This window comes from Hippopotamus amphibius, chromosome 16 (genome assembly GCF_030028045.1).
Source record: "Hippopotamus amphibius kiboko isolate mHipAmp2 chromosome 16, mHipAmp2.hap2, whole genome shotgun sequence".
Lineage (NCBI taxonomy): Eukaryota > Metazoa > Chordata > Mammalia > Artiodactyla > Hippopotamidae > Hippopotamus > Hippopotamus amphibius.
In genome coordinates this window covers 51,334,098-51,344,919 of record NC_080201.1, presented here as the reverse complement: position 1 = coordinate 51,344,919, position 10,822 = coordinate 51,334,098, and the positions used below count along the sequence as shown (strand labels likewise).

The 10,822-nt window shown below is 51.2% G+C and overlaps 1 protein-coding gene across 2 annotated transcripts; it reads left to right on the top strand.

Moving 5' to 3' along the window:
* The first annotated feature begins 324 nt into the window (after window positions 1-324).
* Window positions 325-10,689, top strand: FBL (fibrillarin). Of its 2 annotated transcripts, XM_057713178.1 has the most exons (9): window positions 325-448; window positions 5,432-5,599; window positions 5,685-5,786; window positions 5,874-5,968; window positions 6,963-7,133; window positions 8,221-8,353; window positions 9,459-9,571; window positions 10,351-10,496; window positions 10,583-10,689. In XM_057713178.1, the coding sequence occupies exons 1-9, from the start codon at window positions 439-441 to the stop codon at window positions 10,605-10,607; spliced, it is 963 nt and encodes a 320-aa protein (XP_057569161.1). In that variant the 5' UTR covers window positions 325-438; the 3' UTR covers window positions 10,608-10,689. The 2 variants fall into 2 exon arrangements, with proteins under 2 accessions (XP_057569161.1, XP_057569162.1); XM_057713179.1 differs by lacking the exon at window positions 6,963-7,133 and having other exon boundaries at window positions 327-448.
* The last annotated feature ends 133 nt before the right edge of the window (window positions 10,690-10,822 follow it).

The window sequence follows — 10,822 nt, the reverse complement described above, 5'->3', positions numbered from 1 at the left end:
GGAATCCAGAGTCGGCCCCCGTCCTTGGGGATGGAAATGGATCAGGGAAGGCTTTAGGGAGCTAACTAGGAATAGAGAAGAGAAGCACAGGGCACAGCCGGTGCGAAAGTTTGGGGATGAGCCGTGATTACTTGGGTGCTCGCACCGGTGAAAGGCAAGCGGGAAGCGTGTTTTGGGCAGCGATCAGCGATCGCTGCACAGGTCAAGGCAGCTCCAAGAGCGGTCGAGGGGGCGGTGCTCTGAGAGGCTCAGAAACCCCCGCCCACAGCGCTCGCACCAGGCTCCGGGCGGGGCAGAGGCTCTGGGGGGCGGGGCTGCGTGATTGCATCGCGCACTGTACGTGGCCGCGCGCATGCGCTCCTCTCCACGTGCGTAAGCCCCAGACGCGTGGAGCCGGGGAAGCAGCGGATTACTGAGCCGCGGAGCTCCACGCTCGCTATGAAGCCAGGTGCAGGCCGGGGTTGGGGTCGGGGCTCACGACTGGGGCCAGGCGGGGATCGGGGTGCTAGGCCGGAACGGAGGGGCGGGCTCTTGGCCTGGCGGCAGGCGTTCTGAGCCCCGGATACGGTCTCTCGTGGGGAAGGGGTCTTGTTCCAGTCTCTGGTGGGGATGGGAGGGCTTGGTTCCGCCCTATGATCGAACCTGAGGTTGGGGTTCGGATTCCTGGTCTAGAGGTTTGTGACTGACTTCTCAGAGGTCACAGTCTTGAGTCGAGGGTTTTGGGCGTAGAATTGGGGGTGTCCTGAACTGGGGCTCTTTTCATTGAGGCCGTCATTAGGGGTCTTAGATATTGGGCCACGGGCGGCTGTCGAAGGTACTGACCCAGCTTCTACATCCAGGCATCTGGGGTCTTGGATCTCTGGACGTGGGATTTGGGGATTTGTCCTGATTGGGAGGCGGAGAGTCCCTGATCTTGGGTCTGGGTCTGGGTCTTCTAGGACCCCATATGCTCCCCTGTCGCTGCCGCAGCTACAGTACCCTTGGCTCCAAACCCAGCTTCTCGGAGAGGGCCGGCATAGATGAGTATTCCCAGCTTGATAGCCTGTGGCCCTCTCTGGCCCACTTTCCCGCTCTCTGTACTCTCCCGAGGGGGGCGGGTCCCTGAGAATGGAGTGGAGATCCTGGGCCTAGTGATTCTCAACTCGCGGTGAGAGGCGAGATGAAACTTCACACGCCCAGTATAGAATTATCGTGGAGTGGGGGAGGGAGGTAATCTCAGGGCTTGAGTGGTTTTATTCATTCCGATTTTACTCGAGATTTTGATGAACCCTACGCACCTCCCTTCTAGTGGAATGATGAGAGTCCTGGCTTTGACAGCAGAAGGGCCTCAGTTCAAAGTTTCAGTCCTAACTATGCTTCACTTACTGTGCGACCTTGGGCAAGTGGCTTTATGTCTCTGAGCCTCAGTGATCTCGTCAATAAAATGGCGCCTAGTTCTAATTTAGTGAGAGCATGTTAGAAAAAATAGCACACGGTGGTAATCGTTTTGCAGTATATGTTTATCATATCAACAGGTTGTATGCCTTAAACGATGTTACATTTTGTTCATTATATCTCACATAGCACAAGGCTTGACATCTAATAATATTGGCTCTAACTGTTATCTTTGTCTTTCTTCTCAAGGGGAGCAAAATTAGGGTCATTCTCCCCCGGGTCTCAGCTCTTCCTGAGTCAGGCCAAGCCCCTCTCCACTTCCCCACAACTTGCTCCCCTGGAGTTGGGGAAATCTTCCACCATGACCGAAAGTGTCAGTTTCCTAGTACAGGTTTTCTTTTTCCCTTCCTTTTCCCCCCCTCCACAGCCTGTGGAGAGATGGGGTCATGGTGAGGGGGGGTGGGGGTGGAATTTGTGGGTCCACGCTCCCTCCCAAGTTCCCTTTCTCTTTATTGTTTGGGGATCTACTGGTGGAGTGAGAAGTGCCAGGGGGTGTGTCTCCCACTGAGACCCCGGCAAGCCTGCAGGCATCCTGTGGTCTGAATGTCCCAGGAATGGAGGATACACCTTCTTCCCAACCCTTCCCTCACTGAGTTAGGATAAGAAGTTGTCAAGAGTCTGCTGTTTAGCAAGGATTTTAGTCTGGTTGAGAGAGGAAGCCTTTGGGAGATTTTGAGCAAGGACATGATGTCAGTCAGACTTGGCTGAGACCTTTAAGAGGATCTTTCTGGCTTCTGTTTGCAAAAGACGTTAGGGGAACAAGAGTGAAAGCAGACACATAGTGGGAAGTTTGCTGTTGTCATCTACTAGGAGATGATGTGGCTTGGACCAGGGTGGTAGCAGTGGACCTGGCCAACAAATTTTCACGATTTGGGGATATACTTTGAAGATAGAGCCAACAGCTTGTATCTGGGTGTGTGTGTGGGGCGGGGGGGCTGGTCAAGGACAATGAAGGGTTTTGGCGTGTGTAACTGGAAGGGTGGAGTTGCCACTTTTGAGATGGGGAAGGCGGTGGCAGGAGAGCAGTTTTAAACCAGGGTGGAGGGGCGTGTCCAGAACTTACAGAAAAAGTTATGTGAATGTGTGTTTTTCTGAGGAGTGGGTACTTTTAGTACATTTTGCTAAGAGCCCGAGGACCTGAAGTGGATTAAGATATGTTTTGAGTGTTGTGTCCCCTGCACCCCATGCCATGCCCACACTTTCTGGGTCTCTGTTCTATCAGGCCTGTGTTGAGCGTCTCTTAGGCCTAGTGGTTTCTCCCCTAAGTAGGAAGGAAGAGGGATTCATTTGCCTGAGTTTGAATGATATGTTGAGACTGTGTGAGAGGCAGTATATTAAGTGCTTTGTATGTGTGGTCATTTAATCTTTACAACTCTGCGAGGTGGTTACTGTGTTATTTCCATATCCCCTTCTCATAGGTGAACTTTTCAAGACACCCATGAACCTTCCCTACTCTCTAGGGTCATGAATGGCGTGGCCATCTCCCTGTATTCAGTACCTGAGCTGCTTGAGGGAGGGACTGGGGCCCTGGTCACCATCTGATCACCTGCTTCCTGAATGAACAGAGAGGGTGCTTTCTTCACGAGGCAGAATCCAGGGGTTAAGAGTTATCAGCAGACGGCTCATTTAATATTTATTGAGCCCATACTGTGCTCCAGGTGTTGTGCAGGATGCAGTGATGACCAAAACAAGCATCCCTGTCTGTTTGGAGCTTGATTCTAGTGGGGGAGGCAGGCAGTGATAATTTTTTAAATGCCACGTGTGATAACTGATAGGAGGAAAAAGAAAGCAGAGTAAAGATCAGGTACCCAGAGAAGGCCCTTCCGAGGAAGGAACAGTTGATCAGAGAACCTGAGTGCAGTGGAGTGGGTGCGTCAAGCAATGTCCTCCGGACCCAGGCAGTGGGAGCAGGAGGTGTTCAAGGTGTAGAAGCTGGAAAGCGAGTTTGTTCTTGGAGAGGAAGAGCATGGGACCCAACATAGAGTGAGGTCAGAAAAGTCAGGCAAAGCCAAGCCCAGTGGTGGTGATTCTCAGTTTGGGCTGCACATTATAGTCACCTGGGGAACTTTAGAAAGCCCATGCCCAGGCCCCCACCCCAGACAGTTACATCAGAATCTCTAGGGACTTCCTAGGTGGCACAGTGGTTAAGAATCCGCCTGCCAATGCAGGGGACATGGGTTCGATCCCTGCCCCAAGAAGATACCACATGCCGCAGAGCAACTAAGCCTGTGTGCCACAACTACTGAGCCTGCGCTCTAGAGCCTGTGAGCCACAACTATTGAGCCCGTGTGCTGCAACTACTGAAGCCCATGCGCCTAGAGCCCGTGCTCTGCAACAAGAGACGCTACCACAATGAGGAGCCCCGCGCACCACAGCAGAGAGTAGCCCCCGTAGCTGCAACTAGGGAAAGCCTGTGAGCAGCAACGAAGACCCAACACAGCCAATAAAAAATAAATAAATTAATTAAAAAAAAAAAAAGAATCTCTATGTAACAGCATCGGGCAAGGGTGAGACCCACCGATTTAGGGCTTTGGAAGCCAGAGAAAGGAATTTTGATTTCATTTAGAGTGTGATGGGAAAAGCTTTGCAGGGATTTGGGCAGGGGAATGGCGAGAGCTGATTTCCTGTTTTGAAAAGGTCAGTCACCTGCTGCTATGTGGGCAGTAGATCGCAGAGGGAGCAGGAGACCAGAGGTCAACAACTCTTGGTGTAGGAGTTTGTAACCGTTCATTTTTAACAACTAAATTAGGAAGGGCTATTCAAAGTTCTACATTTTCATCTTTAACACCATTAAGATGGATGAAGCCTTCATAGGGTGGGAATATAGTGCACCTTTGCAAAAACTTTAGCAAGTTCGTTATTGTAGAGTTTACAGCAAATGAGATCATTTTAAACCATCCTTAATTTTCACATGAACGGTTGTGTGAAAACTCATTTTCTGAAAGTACTGCAGAGCTTTTGAAGCCGTCACGGAAGGGTCAGATGCTGAATCTGTTAGCACCAGGAGAATTCTGTCTGCTTCAGAGACATTGTTTTGTGCTCAATGAACAATGTTTGCTCTCTCCTGAAGTGATGAAAATAAAGTCTCTCTGAGTTTTTTTTTTTTTTTTCCCTTAAACTTTACATCTTGTTGACAAGGCCGAAACTGCTTATGATCTGTTGCCCATCCATAAAGGACAGTTTTGGTTTTTGCCTGTCCCACCCACCTCGCCGGGCTGGGAGAGACTTGCGCGTGTTTGGAAACAGAGGGGTCAGTTAGCAGGGAAGACGTGAAGTCGGATACCTCCTCTCGGTTCTGGGGCCGGCGCTTTTCCACCAGGAGTGGGAGGGCATGAAGATGTTTCCAGGGCCTGAGGGACCCTACTGCCACAGTGCGCGTACACACACAGTGCACACTCTTCTTCAGACTACTTAACGCTGAAAATAGAACACGTTCTGTGAATTTACTATGAGCCGAGAAAAGCAGAATGTTGACAGTCATCTGCCTCTACCTGTGTTTTCCTCCTCTGTCCTAACCCCATAATTCCTCCCTCCCAAAGCCTAATCTCATAAGTTTCGCATTTATCTTTCTCTTACCTCTTTTTGGGGGGCGGGCGGTAGTGCATGAGTTACCACATAGTGTGTATCCACACAGCATAGCGCCATTCAGTCTTAGTTGTTTTTGGACTTTGTAAAAAGGATATTGTGTTAGATGTGGTTTTCTCGGGCTAGCTTTTTCACTTACTTTGATTCTGAGATTCATCCGTCTGTTCTGTGTAGCTGTTGATCCTTTTCACTGTTGGTGGTGAATAGTCCCTGTTTCCTTTGGCCCTTCTGCCAACGGACATTCGGCTCAGTCCTGGTTGTTCTGCTGCTGTGGACACGCGTGGGCACCTCTCCTGGCTCACACATGCGCACATTTCTCCACTTTCTCTCCTGAGTGGAGCGCCTCGGTGTAGGAGTAACTTCTCAAGATCCATGGCTCTGTTGATGATTTCTGTTTCTGTTTCCACCACAGGTTTCAGCCCCCGTGGGGGTGGCTTCGGTGGCCGAGGTGGCTTTGGTGACCGTGGTGGTCGTGGCGGAGGCCGTGGAGGCTTTGGCGGAGGCCGCGGAGGCTTTGGCGGGGGCCGAGGTCGAGGCGGAGGCTTTAGGGGCCGTGGACGAGGAGGAGGAGGAGGAAGAGGTGATGGAGGAGGCTTTCCCTGGGCTTGGGGAGCAGGGCGGGAAGTGCCGTGGGGTCTCCCTCTCACTGCATCTCTGCCTTGTAGGTGGCGGGTTCCAGTCTGGCGGCAGCCGGGGTCGTGGTCGGGGAGGAAAAAAAGGAAACCAGTCAGGGAAGAATGTGATGGTCGAACCTCATCGGCACGAGGGTCAGTGAGGAAGGCAGGGAGCCCGCTGGGGTCGGGGTGGGTGGGGCCCGGCGGGGTGCTCACCGCTGCGCTGATGCCCTTGCCCAGGTGTCTTCATTTGTCGAGGAAAGGAAGATGCACTGGTCACCAAGAACCTGGTCCCTGGAGAGTCGGTTTATGGAGAGAAGAGAGTCTCGATTTCGGTGAGGCCTGGGCCCCTGGCGAAGCCACCAGGGCCCCAGCTGATGGTGTAACCAGCCCCCACTGTTCATCCTCCACGTGACAGCCGGGGGTCATCCTAACCTATAAGTCAGATCACGCATCCCCTCCTCCGACACCTTCCGTGATGTCCCGCTGGCTTCAGGTTAAAGTCCCGAGTCCTCAGTGTGTCCTGGAAGGCCCTGCACATTCTAGCTCCCCCTCCCCACTGTCCCCCTAACCAAGTGTCTTCCAGCCACACCGACAACCTTGCTGTTCCCTCCACCTGGAGCCCTCTCCTCCCAGCTCTGTGCCCGGCTGGTCCCTTTTCATCACCAGCGTCTCCGGTCAGGCGTTGCATTGTGTCTCTCACAAGGCCCCCGGCACCACCCTGTCTATCGAAAGCAGCCATCACCACCTTTCTGCTGGCTTTCCTGCTGCCTGGAATGCACTTCCCCAGATAACCCGGGCGGCCCCTCAGCTTCAGCTCTGCTTAGGTGTCTCCTTGGCTACCCTTTCTCATTGTCACCTGCCCTTGCCCTGCTCCCCATACTTCAGATCTTCCTTCCTGGCTTGATCTTTTCTCCTTAGCCCCCATCCCTGGCTACTGTGCCACGTGTCAGTCAGTTCAGGGTATCCTCACACCTCGAGGGCGAGGCCTTTGTCTTGCTCACTGTTTCCCCAGTGCTGAAGCATAGGGGCTGGTGCACAGCGTGTGCTGGCACAGTCAGTGTAGAATGACTGCGTAGGTCTTGCCTTGCTCTTATATCTGGGATCATTTCATCTGTTTATTGTCCCCGTCGCTGCCCCTTCTCCCTGAGTCAGGAACCTCCACGAGAGGGGAGGCCCTGCCTCTGCCATGGTCACGGATGTGTACCTGCATTGTTTTTTGTATGATGACTGGACGCCCAATCCCTTTTGAGGGCCCTAGAGTTAAGAGCAGTGGGGTCTTGCAGAAGAGCCTGGCACTGACCTCTGTCCCCATCTCTCCTGGCCCAGGAAGGAGATGACAAAATTGAGTACCGCGCCTGGAACCCCTTCCGTTCCAAGCTGGCGGCAGCGATCCTGGGCGGCGTGGACCAGATCCACATCAAGCCAGGGGCCAAGGTGCTCTACCTTGGGGCTGCCTCCGGCACCACTGTTTCCCACGTCTCTGATATCGTAGGCCCGGTGAGTAGACAGAGGGGTGTGGGAAGAGGTGAGAGGGAGGGAAAGGCCACGTCCTCTGGAGCCTGGAGTCAGAGGCCCTGGCCGCTTGGAGCCAGGCCTTTCCTAGTCACGGTGCCTGTGAGTGAAAGGAGCAGCTTGAACCACCTGGTCTCCAAAGCCTCATGCAGCCTCACTGCTGAGTTCTCGGCCTGGAGGAAAGGGGCGTGGGAATCGAGTGACCAGTGTTAAAGGGGCCCAAAGCTGAGAGTACATATGGTTTGGTTGCCCTCTTTAAAAATTGATACCACTCAAATCTGGTCTTCTGGTTTCTCTTAAGGGAACAGGAGAAGTCAGTTTCTGGGCCTGTGTTTCTGTGTGGCTGGACAGGCTCCCTGTGGAGAGGGCACCCACGCATCTCACTTCATGATCCCTCACTCAGCTACGAGAGTATAGGCTGTATAATTTAGTGGTTAAAAACCCAGGCTCTGGTGTGGGCTCTTAACAGTGAAGAGGCTTTCAGCAAGTTATTTTCCCTCTCTGAGCCTCAGTTTACCCCTCTGGAAAATGGGGTCATTGTGAAGGTAAATGAGTTGAATCCTGTAAAATGCCTAGCGCAGTGCCTGGCCCATTGCAAATATTCTTAGCTGTTATGATGTCATCTCTGTGCCCTAGCTTCCTCATTTTAAACCTGAATTGGGGGCCTGGGCTCTCAGATCAGACAAAGCAGGATTGAATAGCCCTTGGACCTCAGTTTATGTGTAAAATGATAACAGGTCATTAAATGGTAGAGGTTTTTTTTTTGTTTGTTTTTTAGAACTTTTATTGAGATAGTTAACATACAACAAACTGCATATATTTAGCGTGTACAATTTGGTATCCCAATCTTCCAATTCATTCCCGCCCCCCCACTCTCCTCGCTTTCCCCACTTGGTGTCCATATGTTTGTTCTCTGCCTCTGTGTCTCTGTTTCTGCCTTGCAAACTGGTTAAATCGTAGAGTTTTGATTTGGGGATTTGAAGAGGTGCATGCAGTATGTGGGCCAAAGTAGGCACTCCATGCATGAGAACTAGTATCATTGTTATTTTTGTTTGATTGTGATTTATTTTAGGATGGTCTGGTCTATGCAGTTGAGTTCTCACACCGTTCTGGCCGTGACCTCATTAACTTGGCCAAGAAGAGGACCAACATTATTCCTGTCATTGAAGATGCTCGGCACCCGCACAAATACCGCATGCTCATCGGTGAGGGGTCTGGGGTTGGCTCAGGTGGGGTAGGACAGGCCACTCCAGGTTTCCTGGAAGAGGCCTCCAGAGCCCTGATTTGGATGGAATTGGAGTGGATGAACAGGCCTCTTGAGTCTGCAGAAATGAAAAAGGTCGGGGGAATCAGGTGAGGTTGTGGAAGTGGCGGTCCTGCTTCAGGGTCTCGGATGTCTGGCACCCTTAGAGGGCCAACCTCCTTTCCTCCAGTCTCCTGCCCATTCCCCTGACCCCCCCCCCCCCCCCCGCCCCGCAGTACTTCCTGCCTCTCTCCAAAACATGGTACCTTTTATACTACTGCTGACTTAGGCGTAAAAGCCTCCTTTAGAGGTCCTCATCAGCATCATCTGGTGAGATCGTAACCCCAAAAGCACAAACTGAGTACAGCCTGGTCCAGAGGGGCCCATTGTGAGTATTAATGTCTGTTTTAAAAAAAACATGCAGAAGCATAGTGTAAAAATGGAGCGCCTTAGAAACTACCCCCAGAGGTAACCAGTACGAACTTTGATGTCTGCTTTTCCTGATTTAAAAAAAGTCAGTTTTCATTGCACGATCCTTTCATTTTTTTAAGTTTTTAATTTTGTTTTTGTTTTAATCACACTGCCTTAAAAAATACTACTTTGCATTCCTCGGTTTTCCTTTCTGTGAGTTTTTCCCCCTGTGCATTCATACCTTACTCTGTCCTGCAACTTGTTTTCATCTGACACTCCTGCAGACGCTCTTGCCTGTAAGTGCTCATCTTTACTTGCCTTTTTGATGACGTGTCTGTCTCCCCCCCAGACCTGGGAGCGTCTCGAGGGCAGGGTCCGGGTCTGACTCGTCTCTGTGTCCCCCACGCCCGGCCCGGGGCTGGCCACAGAGTAGGTGGCACCATGGTTTACAAGAGGAATGAATGAGTGAATGGCGTGACTGTGGGTTTTGGACCCGTCTTGGGGGCACTGTGGAGGGAGGGGGGTCACTGGGGGGCAGTGGGACTGGAGGCAGGGAAGACTGCCAGGAACCTGCTGGTGTTGGGGCATAGGCCCCATGGGAGGAGCTGGAAAGATCTGGTGGATCCGGCTTTTAACCACTACTTCTTTCTCCCTAGCAATGGTGGATGTGATCTTTGCGGACGTGGCCCAGCCAGACCAGACTCGGATTGTAGCCCTGAATGCCCATACCTTCCTACGTAATGGAGGACACTTTGTGATTTCCATTAAGGTGCGGGGCTTGGAGGAGTCTAAGATGGGGTGGCAGTATCTTCTCTATCTGTAACTGCCAAGCAGTCAGTCAGAACAAGGGGGCCTCCATTCCCCCTAATCCAGTCAGTCTCTTCCAGCTCCCTACAAGCCACTCAAATAGCACATAATGAAAAATGTCTACAAAACTAATAAGCTTAGAATTTAAAGAGGCAAAAGACTGTAGTGATTAAGCACGTGATTGCTCAGTCTGAGTATCTGAGTTTGAATTCCAGCTTGCTGTGTGTCTGAGCAAGTTACCTAATCTATATGCCTGTTTCTTCACTTGTAAAATAGCAACATTAGTCCTCTCTCTTTTAGTGTTGAGGTAAGGACTAAATTTCTCAATATATATGGAGTGTTTAGAACAGAACCTGGTATGAAATAAATCCCAGATAAATACCAGGTGCATTTTAAAAACATTTTATTTTGAAATAGAGACCTCTCCAGTGTACCCTTCGGTGAGATTCACCATTCTTTTTTGGAGCCTGTGCTATGTTTGTGTGAGTATTCTCAGCTGCATTATTGCTACTGTTAAAGAAGAGGAAGTAAAAAAAAAAAAAAAAAAAAACAGTGTAAAATTTAAACATTTGGCTTCCTGTTCCAAATCCAAATCAAACTGAAAACTTCTCAAATGAAGGCTTTCCCTACATTTCCAAAGCCTAGTCTCCAACAAAAACAAATTCTACTGATTTAAAGAAACACAAAAGAGGGAAAGTAGCCCAAAGCCTTGCTGCAGACTTAAAATCCTCTCTTTTGCAGGCCAACTGCATTGACTCCACAGCCTCTGCTGAGGCCGTGTTTGCCTCTGAAGTGAAAAAGATGCAGCAGGAGAACATGAAGCCCCAGGAGCAGTTGACCCTAGAGCCATACGAAAGAGACCACGCCGTGGTCGTGGGTGTGTACAGGTGAGCAGGGGACCCAGTCAGCACATGCTGGGAGTGCCCCAAAGTGGTGACGAGCTCTGAGTCCCTTCATCTCTCTCCTCTCACAGGCCACCCCCCAAGGTGAAGAACTGAAGCCCAGCGCCATCTGGATGGCGAGAGAGCTTGTGTTGCTACTGTTACACGTGTTTTTCTATTAAAAAAGACTCATCAGTCACTCCGTTTGCTCCTGATTGCTTTGGCGACCTCTGTTAATAGGGCGCATGCACCCTCCGTCAACTTGGGGGGTGGTGCGGTTGGTGGGGGCAGGCGTTCTCATCCGGTCATACAGCGCATGCTCGTATCTTAGC

Coding starts and splice junctions, on each gene's coding strand:
- FBL (XM_057713178.1), top strand. Junction 5,969..6,962: donor AGAAGAGAGTCTCGATTTCG/GTGAGGCCTGGG, acceptor CTCCTGGCCCAG/GAAGGAGATGACAAAATTGA. Junction 7,134..8,220: donor TCTCTGATATCGTAGGCCCG/GTGAGTAGACAG, acceptor GATTTATTTTAG/GATGGTCTGGTCTATGCAGT.